Here is a 17,737-nt window from a genome sequence, read left to right as displayed (position 1 = left end):
TTAGTTTTAAAAATAAGCAAGCCTCAGTAATAAAAGAGCTGATCACAGTGGTAAGATGGGGTTTTTGTGGAGCTGCTTTTTGAGTGCATGGGTGTTTCTGTTGTACACACACAATCAAAGGATGTGAGTTAGTGTTTAGTATCATTGAACATTTTGAGAGACTCTGTAACACCCCAATCCTTTGCAGATTGACACAGGGGATTCACTTAAAGGCACCTCAAGCTAACAAATCTATTTGCTATCAGGAAATTTTATCATTTTATCGCTCACTTGGGGCTTAGACCCAGGTTCAGCAACACTGATTCAGCTTAGAAAACCACCCAGCTTTAAACACACAAAAAGCCTCGCAAAGTCAAAGGAGCAGTCGCACACCGATTACTTTGTCTGAACTGTGGTCTACAAGTCCAGCCCAACAAAGCCAAGCAAGCCTAAACCTGATGGCGTAAACTGAGCCTATCCGCTTGGCTGCAATTACCTATGGCAATAAACACCACGGCCTCGGAAGCGGAGACTTGCAGAAACAGGTCTGCAGAGGAACAACCAGCACCCTGTCGACTCCGGCCTCAGCTCCTTGTCCTTCCGCACACCGTTCCGACCGCTACAACCAGGTATCACACACCTGCACCTGCTGCTGCCTGGTCCACAGATCGCCATGATACATCGATGGGTCTTAGGGACTGAAATGCAATGAGGATGAAGTAACAGAGCGAGTTAAGCCAAAGGGTGTACATTCTAAAGCACACGCTTATGGGTTTTCTGGGTCAAAGCCAAGATGATCCGTATCTTACAAAACCAAGCAGCTCTGCCAGTTTAGGATCAAAAATGCTAATACAATACCATCAACTAGTCCACAAGGGCGGAATTCTGCTCAATACTCAGGATACCGATATAAAAATGAATTCTACCATGCCAGTCAAGTTGTATTTCTGAAGCAAACACGTACTGGTGTGAGTTTTACTGATTTGGATACTTGTCCATGCCCCTCTAACTGAAGGTGGGCATCAAGAGACTAATGCAATATAAGAGAGATTTTAAGCAGTATAGAGGGCTTCCAAGTACGCTCTCAAGAGTAGTTATTTATTACATAAATCATCTTAATTTTATTATCTGGGCCCCAATCCCACGAACTACACAAATTAGGAAAACAGTCCCACTAGGGACTGCATGTAATGGAGTCCATTCCTCATACCAAATATACCAAGCATCCTTAGAAAACGAATTTACAGAGAAAGTTTCCAAAATTTCTCTAATCATGTCTTTAAACCCGTAAAGAGAGCGAGAAATTCTAAATCATGCAAACTCACATATCCAGTAATCCATACAATTTTTAAAAGCAGACTAGAATTTTAAGAAGTGCCTTACTGCAACAGCCATTGAATTAATCCTATTTGCTTCATAACTCAGCATCTGACAGTATCCCTGACATTTGTGTTCCTATAGAGCAACTGCAAAATGCACTGCAGACAAACCCCCATCTGCTGTAAAGTGACATTCAGGGGTGTCACTATTTATCGATGGGGTGCACCTAATCACACCAAAACAATAAAACTACCTTTCTTTCCAAATGCACATCAGATTCCTTTAATCTGTGCATTTACTAAACCGAATAAACAGAAAGCTGGTGGTTTGATGCAATCAGCGCAAGTGCCATTTAAAGCACAGCACATCACAGCACTCTTAAGTCTTTTTGGAAATACCTCTGCTGCTCAGCAGCACCAGCTTTCCACCAGTTGCTGCTCCACATGCTATTGCCAATCAGCTGCATTTGCTGTAGCACATTCCAAAGTTTACTAATTAATCTCTGCACTAAACCCCACTGATGGCTGGCTGCCATTTGAAATGAGCATCATCTTTTATTTAAAGACACAGCGACCCTACGGTCAAAATTCAGACCTTATTTGTAAAAAGAGGTGTTCCAAATTTCATGTCACTAAATCCACTTCAGTATCAATGAGGGGTTCTTTTTTCAAACCGGACAGAGAGGCAATCATTAATGGTCTGAGAGTGTATATATTAGATGTATTAAGTCATTTTGATGTTAGGTGTCAGGAATCAAGCAAACTCTTGCATTTTGACCTAGGAGCTACATTCAGCAGAGCGTACGAGATGCAAACTTCTGGAAAAGCACCCATTCATCTCTTGCAGAACAGCAGACACGCTTTGAAGTCATGTGTTTTAACGACTCCAAGCTTATTGCTACACTTCATCTGAGGTTTTAAATACCCATTTCGCCCAGCCCAACCTCTCGCACCATTGTTCCAGGCTGCTCCCATTCAGCGCCGCGCTCTGGCTCCCTGACCTTCACAATGACCTCCACAAAAGCAGTTGTGCGTTTTACTGCGGTGTAAATCCTCGCAGACAAGTCGAACCTGTTCTTTTTGGCATCCAGCCCTTTCGGATGAATACTCTGCGGAGATTTATTATGAAAGGGGAATGAAGGGGCATTATTGCACAACATTCATCCCTCGCATACGACTTAGTTCCATCTCTTACGACTTCTGAAGGCTTTTAAATAAACAGATCTTAATTGCACAAATGGTTCCTGCTCCTCACCAGTTTTCTGTAATTAAAATTCGCTGTTGTTTATGAAATGTAGACATGCCCAGAAAAAAAAAGCATGTGTGCGAAGGTGTTTTATATTATTATTAATAAGTAATATTCATACTTCCTGTTACTATACACAAGGGATTAGTGTTTCCTTGCACGCCATTCACTTACAACACTGAAGTATTATTCCATATTGTGGCAACACGCACTGCCCTAAAAGGGTCCATTAATTATTTTTGTAATGCCATGAAATTGCTGCAGGATATTAGACTGTCTCCACAAGAAATACACCCCTATGGTCAAATGATGAATGACCAAGTTTGCAAGTTTTTAATTAGATTTCAGAACAGTAAGAAACTATTTACAAAGTTATTTTCTGTGGCCTTAGAGTAATACTTTGAGTGCCCTCATGCAAATAATTAAAAAAAAAGAGATTAATCAAATCAAAAAAAATATAAAAGCACAAAAGAATTGTGAAAGGGACAAATTTTATCAATTGAATGAATCTACCACAGTGGTCAGAGCAGTAACTCTATCATTCACATAATCCACATTCCTTCAGGTTTTCCAGCAAAAGGGAAGGCGGAGGAGGCAAAACAAAACCCACCGAAGTTGCATGGATGCTCCCATCCAAAAATCATGTTCAAACTGGCTTTATCGGAGAGTCGCTTCGTGTTAACTGGAAATGAAGCATTTTGATTGACGCAAATGTTTCTTGATCTAAATCTCTGAATTCCCCTAAAAAGCTGCTGCCCCCACCGTCAGCTGTCACTGCCCACTGACAGTGTACACACACACAGACACACACACACACACACAGCTGCAGAAATAGAGAGCTGCTGTGTGTGTCTCTCCCTGTCGCCCGCAGGCGACGCCAGGTATGGGTTATCCCTCCCCTTCCTAAAAGCCTCAGCTGGCCCTTCCTCAGCTTCCCTGCTCCTCTTCCTCTGCCAGCAAAATGCACAATAGCAAACATTTCCCCATCCAAAAATATAAGCAAACACACTCTCCTCTCGCCTTTCCGAGGTCCATACTGCACTTTCACAGCTCTAGGTTTCCTAAGAGCATTTGCAGCAGTGGTTTTTACTGTCTGAATTCCCTTCCCAGCACAGGTACCGTACCCTCTGCTGCCCCAGCGCTGCCCACTCCATGTCTAAGCCAGCGAGATGGAGCAGAGACGGGCTGAAGATGAACCAGCATGGTCATGTAGCACTGTATTTAACAACAAGGATAGAGAATCCCGAGTTCTAAAGAAGGGTTTCTTCCTGCTGAAGAAACTTCACGTTTTGCAAAGCTGCGTTTGCCATATACTTTGCCTCTTCATAAATGGAAATAAACTAAATAAAAACAAAGGGCAGCCACTTTGTTCTTCATGACAAACCAAACAGCCAGATACCACTGATATTTCATTCAGGCCCTTAAAAAAAAAATTCAAAACGTTTTCAATGACGTGATAGACTTATTAATGCTGAAGTTGTAGCCGGCACACCAGCTATGGCTGAAGTTACTTCCATGGAGTTGAAAAGCAATCAACAATTAAATGGATACAACACTCCTCAAGAATATTTCTGTTACTTTAAAAGTGATATATGTTTCAATTTGTATCTCAAATTCATTTAACTAACCAGACAAAGGAGAGGTTAAAAATTAGCATAAAGCAGATGCTGTACACACCACTCTTGGTGAAATTAAACTAATGCAACATTCAGCTTTAGCACAACCTGCAACTTAAAGGTCCCCCGACCATTCCAAACAGGTTTTAGAATTGCTTGTTTTGAGAGAAATGTTTGGCCTAATCCTGCCTAGGCTACAGAATTAAAATGGGAATTCAATCTCAAGGCATCATGCCATGAAGAGGCAGATAAAGGTAAGAGAAAACTGAACAGGTGAAGACAAAAGCAGCACAAAGTCTCCACTGCAACCCCCTCTACATTCTCCTATCTGCTGGCAAGCCAGGTCTGCTTGTAAAACATGTAAATCATGTTTTACAGGGAACAACCAACAGGGGAATCCTTGCATGGCCAAGTCAGCGCCAACAGACATTCAGCACCAGGATGTAGAAGTTGAAGGTCTGTGCCAAGATCTCCCCTGTCAAGCAGATAACGCTGAAGCCCTCCCGCCTCTACCCGTGTTTTGGTGTGTAGAATAACCAACAATAACCTGTGGAGTTTTATCCCTTTCCTGAACTTGCAGTCACGATCTGCCCCAAATCCCACTCCAAATGGAAGCGGACAAAACGGTGTCACTCCCGGCGTCGCTGCCGTCACGCTCAGACAGAACCTGCCAACATTTGGAGAGGCAGAAAAATTCTTCAGATATTTACTAACTGAACAGTCAAACTTTGCTTTTCTGAACTCAGCGGGCCTATCGCAGGGAAGCATTACAAGTTGGCTGTCTTTATATGTATCCTTGGATGTATATGGGGTTTGTTGGTTGTTCTAATGCTAGCCATGTACACATGCCCACAGGCACACAACACTTGCAGCCCCAAGCCCCGGAGCCAAAGGCTGCCTGAGGATCAGGCTCCTCCATCCACCCCGTTTGGATCTGTCAGCAGCTCTGGGTTACCGGACGCTGCCTCTGACAGCCCCGCGGAGGATCACGTTTCTGTGATTCTCTTTCTACGCTTTGGAGAAAAGAAGGGTGCTGTGTTTATTTCTGCCTCTCTTTCAAGAGACGAAACAGGGCAATGGACCTCAGACCTTAAAATCTCTGCTGCTTTCCTCCTGTGCACAGCCCTCACTATTAAATTGTTCCTACCTACCTTTGCACTGTCCTCCAATTCCACACATGCCACCTTTAAATGTACCATCTGTCTCCTGCAGGATCTACCTCACTGTCCCAGAATGACACAAGAATCATTACTCTTACACAAAGCCATCATTTCATTTTCTGCTAATCGCTGCAAATGTTGCAAGCTCCAGTTCCCTGGCCCCCATCCAGCTAATTTAGATAGATGGTTCCACATGTGCTCTGCGTCCCTCCATTTCCTGCTCGTATCACTACACACATTTGTTTAAGCAAATCCAAGCAGGTTTCTTCGCAGTCACAATATTCTTACATATATCTTTTTAAAAAAGCCTGTATAAAATACAACCCATGACCATGCTATTGGCTGCTTTGCAAGAGGCAGAGGATTCTACTGCTCTGCCACACATTATGAACTGTAATGTGTCACAAACTACACCTGAGCCTCACATTCCCCAAAAGACAAGAGTGTTACCTGTGTAGCAGTTACGTGCAGGCAAAGCAGAACAATAAACTAAACCAGTCAGTTCCCCAGTTTGATACACTCCATTATCCAGGTTTTTAATAAGAAAAATAAAAATACACACATCACATTTAAGAGGAATAAAGATAAGCCAAACTTTCAGAGACCAAGGCACTCCTTCATGAGGATAATTGCTCTTTCATTAGTAGCCAACGCTGTCAATATTCCTTTCCAGCGACACCTTGACTGACACAGAGTCCAGACCGCGTATAGATGAGGAAATTCACCTTTTGATGTCCAATGCTGATTGCCTAAAACAATATTCCCTTCTCCCACCCTCTGCACCTGAACAAACATTCTTGAGGAAAACTACTTTTGAAGTCTCCTTAATACAGAACATTGTCTCTTTGATCCAAAATATCTTTTGCTGCAAGTACCCCAGCACAATACAAGTCCATCTTGGATGAGTACTGACTGCTGAAAACTAGGGCCCCCAACAGCCCTTTTGAAATACATCTTTATTTTCAAATGTATTTTTAATTTACAAATGTGTTATTTTAAAGCTCCGAAGTTGACTGCCCTGAGAGCCCGTGGCAAACATCCATTTATCTGCTGTACTCACTTAGGCAGGGGTTGAAGTGCAGAAGGGTTTGCACACACACAGCATGGACTCAATCGACACGTTGAAGATTTTCTCCTTGTAGGGAATTATGTTTTAGTAAGGTGGGTGTCTCTTGTAACAGAGATTAATGCAAAACGGAAGATGCTGCGGGCTACACAAGTCCTGCATGTACAGCCAGAGCCCTTGCTAAGAAGAGTAAGGGGGTGTCACATCTGAAACCACCCAAGTGCACACACACCATCCCTGCTGCCCGCAGAGACCAGACTTCTTACACAGGAACTGATTGAGTAGTAGAACCCTCAGTTCCCCAAACCCTTCTGTCCCAGAGCTCTATTGTAATTCCCCATCCCATGAAGGAGCCCCTCAGCCCTTCTTCCTAGAAACTTGCTTGTTCCACTCGCTCCCACCTTTCTGCCAAACCTTGCCCTGAATCTCCCCACTCAGAGCCATGGCCCCATGTCCCCACCATGCTCTCTCCAACGCACTGCATGTCCAAGTCCCCAACTCCTCCTCCATCCATCTCACCTGCTGCCTCCCCATCCCCACGAGCTCCACCAGGACACCAGCACTTAGAGGATCGTAGAATCGCTTCAGTTGGAAGAGACCCTCAGTATCATCGAGTGCAACCATCACCTAAATCTAGCACTAAACCACGTCCTTAAGAACCTCATCTTTGTGTCTTTTAAACCCCTCCAGGGATGGTGACTCCACCACTGCTCTGGGCAGCCTGTTCCAATGCCTGACAACCCTTTCTGGGAAGAATTTTTTCCTAATATCTAATCTAAACCTCCTTGGCACAACTTGAGGCCATTTCCCATTGTCCTATCACTTGCTACTTGATACCCACCTCCCTGCCACGTCTCTTCCAGTGATGACCTCCTACTACTGCCATTCCTCTTCTCCTCTTGGCTCCCTTGTGTGACTTTAAGCCTGTCAAGAATTTCAGAAAAGCCAGATGTAGGCTGTGCTTACCCCAAAGTTGTCCGAAGAAGGACCTGACAGCAGGCAAGGAAGAAAACACAGGCATGTGGGAGATCTTTTAACCGTGCTGCAAGGTCAATATGCTCTACAACACTGGCAAATAGACCCTAGTTCATTGAGAAATAGAATTACCAGGAATAAAACCAGACTGTGAGATAAGTCTGCACACACGTGCCTAACAGACAAGTCTCACAAAGCCAGACAAACAGACACAACCCAAGTGACCGCTGACTCAGAGGAATCTGTGAAGCCATCAGCCTGGCTCGGCCATTCCAGGTCACCAGCCATCCTCCAGGTAAACAACAGAGAAGACGAAGGAATGACACAAATAGACTTTGACCAGCAGCAACAGAAGAAAGGATTAGAGGAAAGTGTTCTCACAAATGCAGATAAGTGCTAATAAAACGGGATCGTGGCAGAAAGATCACACATTCTTCTGTGCACACACAAAAATTTACTACCTTAGGTTGCCTAAGTGGCTTCAAATCATTGCTTTTCTACCATGCTTTAAATGTTCTCACTCCTGTCTTTAAAAGACTTTCCCCCCCCTAAAGTGTCCTCAGCTGACAAATGTCATTTCACATCGAGTCTGCAGAGTGGAGACAGTCTAGCAACCATCTGCAGAAGAAATCAATGCTTTTAGAGCTAAGTAACAAGGGATTAGAATTAAGATCTAAATTCTCAAATATTTCATTCTGTGAAGGCCTCTTTATGGAGTTATCTTCAAGTGCATGAAAAGTTCCTACAGAGAGGCAGAGAACAACCTGCTTTGGGCACCTACCGAGACAGAAGGTGAACCAGCATCAGGTCAGGGGAACGCAGAGTTACTAAATTCCTCCTAAAACGCAGAAGCAAGGGCAGTAAATTCCACCCTTACAGAGGAACTTTGTCCACTCCCATTTTTTTATATCATCTGTATCAGGACATAATGAGACCGCTTATACTCACACTTTTAGACAAGTTATTTACTTCTATTTTGCCCCAGCACTGCTTTCTGGTATGTTTACTTTTAAACAGTGCATCAAGCAGCACTATTTAACTACTTTTTGCATTAAAAATGTGTTTCGCTAACCTCGCACTGCTCGCTTTAACACAAACTCCAATATTTAATATTTATGATGTTTGCAACTCTTGGCCAAAGTATAGCATCAAAAGAGCATATATGCACTAAATCGTATCTTGTTAAAAAGAACAGCAGCACTGAAAAAAGTTATATTGGAACAATCTATAAATGTGTTTACATTATATGAATGATTTGCTGTTCCTTCACAAGGCATGTAGGAAGTCAGCACTTCTCAAATGTGTAAAGTATTTCCATGTGCTTAAAGCATGATCTTTCCAAAACAAACAATGATTGAGAAATTTTTTATTATTCTTTATTTCCCTGCCAGCTGTTTTTTTGGACTCTCCTCTCAGCCACCTTCTTTCTTTCAGTCAGATCTCTCCTTATTGCTCACAGTAACACCTACTCAAGCGAGAGCGTATTCAGAGCTGTAAGTCTCAGACATCGGAAGATCTCGGGGCTGATTTAAATGGCATTTTCCTTAGATCACTTTACAATGTGTCTTTGTGCTATCGTAGCTGGTGGCAGGTCTGGCTCTTGCTAAGGATGGAATTTGGGCATCCTGCATTAGGACCTCAAGCCCAGTTCCTGCTGCTCTGTCCCCGTGTCTGCTCCCATTTGGGCAGGGGAGGGGATGAGCGCGGCCGAACTTCCCCCTACCAGCCTGAGCAGCATCTTTTCATGGACCAAAACAACATGACACACAGATGTACTTCTGAAATTTGATGGTAAAAAGTCAGGCAGGTGAGCTCTTAGGCAACTCTGTATATCAAACAGATTAAAACACCCAAAAAAACCTCAAAGAACAACAAAAACCTGCACCCAAAAAACCACCACAATTAAAAAAATAATTATAAATATGTATTTTTTTAAAAAAATTAAAATAAAATAAAATCCCCAAAAACCCAAGCCCTAAGAACAGCCCAAAACTGGACAGCTACAGGGTAGATCTGCTCCCCTGCTGGCCACGGGATACTAACACATATTTTTCTTGCTGTTCACTCCTATACAATTAACAGCGTTGGCACTATTTCATTTACTAAATTCCAGTCATTACAGCTGTGCAAACTTATGGACCTAATTTGTATTTATACTATTATGTGTATATAAACATATGCTGCTTTAGCCATGTAAAGGAGCCTCAAAGCAAATGAACAAATATTTATTCTAACAGAGCAGTATATGAGAGCCCAAGCATGAAATAGAATCAGGTCAAGCAGTTCTCATTATGTCTGTCCACCAAACAGTTTAATTTCAACGATGGCATCCTCCCTAAGGCATTCCAAACAGAAACCCTGCTAAGAGATACAAGGAGACTTCAAACTGCATTTTCCAAATCCAGTCTCCATTCCCAAAAGGAGATTGTGGAAATGAGGGGAGGAGGAATGACAAATACTATCGTTTACTTTATTTTTTCCCCCAAAACAGTTCTTACCTTCATTAGGGAAAAAAAAAATCATTAAGTCAACATAATGTGCTTAATGTTTACGCACCTTGATATAATAGTAATTACATAGTAAGGCAAGAACCCAATTAAATGGTTTAGACTTCAGTCTGTGGGTTGGAGTGCACAGGAAGCGTTCCAATGATAGATCACTTAAATAAAGTTTATCTGGCATACACTTCAAAACCAGAGTTCAAAAACTTTAATCACAGTTCTGCATGCATGTGCTTGACTCTTAACAAAACGTCTTTATTTAAATAGAGGGCTAGAGATTTAGTATGACAAATATATTTACTAATCGGTCTCCACCATGCTACTTGGAGGTTGCAGGTATATTGTATATATAATCCTTTGAGATTTAATGTGGATCACAGGACTCTCAAAATCCAGCACATCAGCCCTAACCTGAATTCTATTGTTCAGTATTTTTGGTGTCCCTTAGCTCAAGTATTTGAATTCCGTATCCCTGTATTATCAGAGATGGTGGAGATCCAGCAGCTGCATTTCTTTTCCATTTTTGCTTTCCAGTAACAGGTACCCTTCTCAGTGGATCAATGCAACGTTCATTGTTAAAAACAAGGTATTGTCATTAACGACAAAAATTCAAACCTAATGCAAAATACTATATATAGTCTTACTAGGAATCACATCAGGGTGCTTAGTAACTGCAGCATCCCACTCCAGGGATTCTCCAAACGTGCACCCCCAGTGAATATCCACTCTGGGGAAGCTGTTTCCACGGTCTGGCCAGCAGTGCTGGTTGTCTGAGCACCTTAATGCAGAGATCTGATGGAAAACGCTGTCACTTCGCTCTCACCGGCACGTTTGGGTTTCCTCAGTGATGGGTTTCTGCTGCTCCACAGGCCCAATGCCCAGCCCAGTGTGTGTGAACACGGAGCTGCGACACAGCCAGGACGGGCACCAAGGCTGCGCCCGCAACAGCCAGATCCTGCTGGAGCTCTGGATAACGCTCAGGGCCACTGGAAATCTTACCTTCACATGCATGCTCTGCAAAACAAATATGTCTATTCTGTAAGGATTTATACGCCTAAACATGCTACTTCCTCTTGAAAAGAAGTGACGTAATTTTGTCGTGGTTCCCAACTACGAAGCAGTGTGGAAAGGGAGATATTTCACCCAGCTGCAAAAAAAGGAATGTGCGTAGCGCAAGCCAAATGAAGATTAAAAACAAAACACCAATTAAACTCGGACTGGCATACATCTCAAAGAAATCAATTCCATCTGAGGCGTTTCAGCCTGAAGATAGACCAGCTGAGCTAACAGTGAAGGAAGGAAACAGGCTTGATTTTTTTTTCCCTTAACTTTAGGCAAACACTAAAAGTGCTTAAAAATAAATAAATAAAAATCACAAACACCACACCAAAACCAAACATCAACCAAACCAGAGCAGTATGAATTGGCAAAGCAAGACTGGAAGGCTAAAACGGGTCCTGGTCCCACAGAACGGACGGTAAAGCACTCGGGAGCTGCGGAATAGTCGTCGTCTAAACCATAGTGTGACATGTATTTTGCTTACCTCAGAGTACCTGGTGAATGTCTAAGCAACTTTGAAGGAGCACAACTGATTAAAAAGGTATTTTGACTGACTTTCTGTGTTTGAAACAGGATTTTGGATAATTGCTCCACAAGCTATAAAAGAAACAGACTGGAAAACAGGAGCAGCCGCTGAGCAGTTGTTTGCACAGGAAGCAATATTGTGGGAAAAGGCAATAATGAAGAACAGTTAATTTGACCTGGGCTGACGAGGTCAATGTTTTACATTATGTAGAGGTATTTCTTCCAAAATAAAAATGTTATTTCCCATTAGAATAATACTTCAAGTGTAATGCTGCGCAAAATCTATTCCCTAACACCCATTAAGCTCAGCCAAGGGGTAACGCGCATTCCCGAGGCGTCCGAGACATCCCGTGTCTGATGGGTCCATTCCTCCGAAATATGGATTCCATTGCTCCCTCCCGCAAGCTACGGCCGCTTCAGGCTGCACGTGGCTCTCCCCAGCATCCAGCTACCGAAACTGCAACAGCTGGAGTCAAACCCTGGTAATATTCAGACACAGGGAGTTAAACGTAACATTGTGAGTGCGATTTGGACAGGGAAGCAGCAGCAGATATTTCACTCTTAACTCGCTGCCGTTCAGGGCGCTGCTGACAGGAGACGGAGCCCGACTCGGAGGAAGAGACACGACGTGAGGAATCCAGGAATTTAGTAGAGCTGGATTCTATTCCTCCTTCCGCCGCTGCTCTGCTGTTTAATCCTGGGCGAGTACGTCCCCTCCGGGCATCTGGTTCCCCTCCCTCCCTGACACATCTGTTTAAACTGCACATTCAGAGGGGCAGCAACCACCTTGCTAATGATGAAGCAGCGCTCCGCACTAATGTTTCTATTAATAAATATGCCCTAAGTAATAAAACAAAAACCATCATAGAAATTGAACGGTCAATGATGCGTTATATTAGTTTTGAGGTATTTGGGTATAAAACATAAAAAAGCAAACTCTCCCAAGTGGTTGCAGGCCAGAGGACACCTATGTTCTTCTATGTTGTTTTCATGTGTATTTGGGCAATTCAATTAGAGGTGAGTTTTTAACTACATGAAATTACTTCATTAACACCATCACTAGAGGCTAATTCTCCTGGGAGGCTGGTGGAAAGGAGCAAAAACCATTATAAAACTGGAAGGAATGGAAAAGGGACAGGGTGTGCAGCCTGAAACATGCTGAAGAGAGCACACGGCTAAGAGAGCACAGTCTAAGGCGTTCGCAGATTTTAACAAACATCTCAATAACTGGGCCACAGCCTCAAAGGTTTGCATGTTCCCAGTTTAATGCATTAAAGAGGAGCTAAACGCATCCAGTCTTCTATGCATTTTCAACCGCAATGGTAACGTAAAGCGCAGACCTACAAGCTCCTACGCTCCTGTAAACACCAGAGATATAAAAAGAAAAGTAAATTACCGTAATGCAATTAATTCCTGCTGCATTTGCAAACTGCTATTCATGTGCAATGCATATGAGCACCTTTTACATGTCCAAATTAGCTTCACCGTAAAGCCACCTCCTGACTAGAAATGGTCACTATATTCACTAAGAAAAACGGTTCTATTGCCAGACCTTAGATTTGTTTTGCACACCCTATTAAGGCCTAGAAATTCTAGAAACACCATTCACTTCTGACAACCTCTGCTCTTTTTGACAGCTACTAAAATCTAAAGTACAAGCGCTGCCAGGAAGCAGTATTTTTAGCACTACTGAAACAACTAAGATTGGTACAGTTTCATAGCTTTACACTGATTTGAGATTAGATTTACTAAAGCTTTTAAATCCTCAGATACGCTGAAAAGCGTATTTTTAATACGAGCGTGAGAAGCAGAAAACTCTGAAGCACTTTCTTCCTCCCCCCTCTTACAGAGGTAAATCAAACGGACTGATTAGGAAGGGGATCTGTGCAAAGATATAATTTCCTGAAAGAAAATTTAAAAGTTAATGAGCAGACTGCAAGGAAAACAAATAAATAAATAAAATAAACCAGCTTCCACTGGAAATGAGCAAAAAAAACCCAATTTGACAAGGGGAAAAGTGAAGGAGACCCCATGAGCTAATTGTCCGCCTTGTGCTATAGGGGATGCTCTTGCTTAGCGTACAAGTGACCGACGCTCGTTCCCCTGCAGGCACTGAGCTCCACGGCACTAATTGGGCACCTTAAGTGAACCAACTTCCTTCAGTATCGCCCAGGAGACTAGAACGGGCATGTCTCTGAATTCAGAACCCCGCAAACACGTCCGATTAGCAGTCAGGCTGAAGAACATCTCTGACCAAGACCATCCCAGGAAACACATTCACAATCAGGCTGAAAAAAACAGCCCAAACAGTGGGTTGCCACAGTTGGCATATTTTTATTGCCTTTGTGTAAACACAAGCTCCGGATTAGCCGGCATCTAAACCAGCTCTATCTGGATTCCCTTCCTTTGAAACAGAATTAAGGAAAACACCCAGCAGGAAAGGTCAGCGGCCAAACTATTCGGAAAAAATAAAAGCACAGAGGAAGAACGTACGTAGTGATTCATTAAACATACGCTGCCAAAACGCCTCAGCCATGAGCCCAAATCAGACTTTTCACAGAAACAATCTTTAATATGCAGAACTCCTGAGCCAAATGGAGCAATAATTAGAATTGTACTTTTTAAAGAAATTCTCGGTACCACCCTAGAGTTGCCCCCATTGAGATAAATGACATGAACCCCACAGCTCAGACAGGAACTGAGCTGAAGGAACAGAATCTCTACCTATGCAAAAGAAATGGACTGAGCACCTCAGGTTCTCAGAAAAGAAACTCAACCTGGAACATGTTAAGCATCTCCTAAGGTGAGTGTCCAGGTGGGAATTCACCTTATGCTGTCACGTATCATCAACCACAGCAAACCACACACAACTGGCAGTGTTGCTTATTACAAATCTAACTTCATTCTGAGCCAAACAATTTGCATTTGTCTACAGTGACTTTCCAAGACGCATCCCACTCCTAAACTGAAACCACCAAGAACTAGAGATTCCATTGCATTCCAGAGTCAATTTTAACAGCGAGGCAAATTAACCACAGGAACATTGTGAACCTCAGGTCCTATTTGTTCCTTCAGTTCCTATTCAGATCCTATTTGTTCAACTAAGGTTACCAGCTCTTGCTACATTTGCTGTTGCGCTGTTTGGATTTGGCACGTTCTGTGTTGAGGAGGCGCTTGCTGTAAATTGAGTCCCATCTTAATCTCCTCTCAAACCAGAGGCAGAATGCAGCACAACGCTATCTTTCTGCCTTTGAATGGACCTTTATGGCTTCTCTTCACCTTCCTTTTGATTTTTGCATTCCAAACGCAGTCAGCAGAACTCTCCAGTCCATGAGCCTTCCCAACTCAGCATTCCGAAGGAAAACTCCTTTCCTATATATTGCTGTATATCCACAAACACCCCCAAGGCCCTCCCCAACTTAGTATGGTGCCTAAAGGCCAAATGGGTTTAGCTAAACTTCCAGATCCTCTTCATAGAGCCTGTTATTTGCTCTGCTATTTATAATTTTGCATTTTAGCCATATGAGCACACATTTCATTCAAATGAGGCCAGCAATGGCAAAGCAGCCCCATAAACTGCCAACTTGTGTGTCATCCATACAAATCCAACATCTGCTTCCAACCGCTGAACTGAGTCCCAACACCCACAGAAAATATTCCCAGGCTGTGGTAACCAACAATTGCTTTGGAAATTACAAGTTCACCAGTTAATTCATTTATTGTGCAGAATTCTCAATATTGTTGTTATTGTGTAATGTAATTTCTATAGAGTTCTAAAAAATCAGTGTCATGTAATAACTAATTCAAGCACCTTATAAAGAAAATACGGAAACATTCATCTTTCTGAATAAAAACTGTAAATTCATCAGTGCAAAGTCTATTTTGCTTGATGCAACCTATTTGTCATAAATTGCACGTCACCAATTTCAAATACTCCTGTCCTTAATCTTCTTGTTAAATGTACTTATTCCTAATTTATTTTTTTTAATTATTCTTTTATAATCTAAGACTAAGGTCAGTCAGAGTGAGGTTTTTTTGTTTGCTTATCTAGAACTGAACACATTAAATTAGTCATCTGCTCACACTTCCTGAAGACAAGGTAATGATCAGTTATCTGGAATATCCCCTATTATTTCAAACGTTGAGATTTAAATGTTGTGATGCCAGAAATCTCCTCAGCCAAGTCTTTCATCATTCCTGGATGAAGTTATCTTAGGGCTGCAGGTGTGAAATGTGCACTACCACATACTGCATTCAATATCCATTTACGAACGCGTTAGAAAGTCCTTCCATTGTGCTCATCGTGTAGCATAAGCTTTTCCTCCTTTTCCCAGAAGAAAGGCAAACATCTTTCAGAAAGTCTGACAATATGTTTTAACGACAAGAAAAAGTACAGGCACTCAGTTTGAATATTTTTTTAAAACAAACAACATTTTCTGTCCATTAGATTTTCTACATAAACCGAAAACCTCTGGCAAAGCATATTGATCTGCCTCAGATTCTAATTTTAAAAGAGAAGAAGATACAGTTTATACTACAGGAAAACAAGAAAACAACACTGTACAACTTTGCAAAAGCTGGCGCTGCTTTTGGAAAATAAGCTGCAAATGCTTCTACACTGTGAACTTCGCAGAGGATGATGAACACAGAACAGACATCCCTGACAAAATAAAATGATCGATTGATGGGAGACTAGTTTAACGTAAAGGTTTTTGCTTTGCTGATTTCTTGTCTTGTTGAGGAGGTTAGAAAGCGTTGGTTATTTTCAAGACATCGTTTACCATTCTCAATTCTAAAATGCAAAGTCTAAAAAAGTGCAGAGATTTAAACCAAAAAAACATCAGTAACTCAGGCTCCCACCCTTAAAATCCCCCACAAAACCTGACATTTCCACACAGAGGCACTTGTACCATATTGTGATAAAGAACAGGAATGCTGACACATCTTCAGCTTTCACCATGGCAGTAACACATTGGCAAAAATACTTGTTGCTTCTTAGAGTCCAATAACAAGGAAAATAGCATTAACCACTTGGCACCGTTTTCTAAATTGTCCGTCTCGTACTCACAAATTATTCCAGTGCTTAAAGCAAATCTGAAGTGCAGCCTATTCTTGAACTTCAAAAATTGCAGCTTCCAGAACAAATGAGACCAAAACAACCTGAAGGACACCATAACTTGGCAAGGAAAGAGGTACAGTTTGTTTTTTCATAGCGATACCATGAAAATTGTTCGCATATTCCACCTAGCAGAATGATGAAATTCTTAGATTAATTCCTAATTACTCATTTAATTGGAAAAGTTTGTTTCATTTAATATGCAACTCGAGTTTAAATAACCTGTAAATTTCACATGTGGGAAATCCTCGTCTTTTGAAAGGCATTAAAAAAAGAAACAAGCAAGTCTTACCATTTTGATGCCAGTGGAAAACGTGACTGGTTTGACAGGTTTGGGTTTTTCCAGTTGCATTTCTAGCTGAGTAGGTCTGTCCTTATGCTGCGCTAAAAGCAGCGAAGCGGGAAGACTGGAGCTCTCCTGTAAACATGCAAGGAACAAATCTGACTTCTAAACCAAAACCAGTATTAATTAACACTGCATATTCTTCCCAACTGCAAGCTGTGTCTGAAAGGCCATCACTAGAACAGCGTAATCCTCTCTATGAGAAACAGTTTACAGAGAACGATCATTTTTAGTAATAAGAAAAAGCTGCAGCAAGCCCATAAATCAGAGCAACCTGCAAACAACTGTTTTTATAGAATCCACATTAAAGACAATATAACAGGCTCCTTATTCCAACCAGCTAATGCGGCTATATTTATTAAAATCAGAAAAATTAGAACTTAATCAGAGGAGGAATAATACTGAGTAGTATAGCTTGGATCTGATGTTTATCTAAGACACATTCTTTCTACCAGTGAACTCAGACCAGTTTGAAATTGTTTCCCATTAGATTTCACCTGAGGCCGTTTGGAAATGATCCTTGCTCTGCTTTGCACAATGGCACTATTGTAAGTGCAACCAACAGCATATTTATTTTCTCCTTCACCAACTTATTTTTAGGGAAGCAAGCCAATTAAAAAAAAAATTATATATATACATATAAAGTAGTAAAATGAACAGTTAAGCGAATGAACTACTTCAACTCTCAGAACAGAATTATTATTAACATACATATATGTAACTGCATTCTTGAGAGAGTTAGAAAATTATTGGCCAAGTAATTTTTAATAAACTAATGCAACTATCCACATGCACACCAACATCCTTGAGAACTCCTTTCCTAGCTAGAATG

At 41.8% G+C, this 17,737-nt stretch overlaps 1 protein-coding gene across 1 annotated transcript in view; it reads right to left on the bottom strand.

Moving 5' to 3' along the window:
- Positions 1-17,737, bottom strand: part of MNAT1 (MNAT1 component of CDK activating kinase) — a 130,803-nt gene that overhangs the window by 54,274 nt on the left and 58,792 nt on the right. Inside the window, exon 6 of the mRNA XM_080346108.1 lies at positions 16,855-16,980. Coding sequence (XP_080202234.1) covers positions 16,855-16,980 — 126 coding nt within the window. The remainder of the gene's footprint in view (positions 1-16,854; positions 16,981-17,737) is intronic.

The sequence above is a fragment of the Nesoenas mayeri genome (assembly GCF_963082525.1).
Source record: "Nesoenas mayeri genome assembly, chromosome: 5".
Lineage (NCBI taxonomy): Eukaryota > Metazoa > Chordata > Aves > Columbiformes > Columbidae > Nesoenas > Nesoenas mayeri.
Note: the sequence above shows the minus strand (reverse complement) of the source record. Positions and strands in the feature narration are given on the sequence as shown.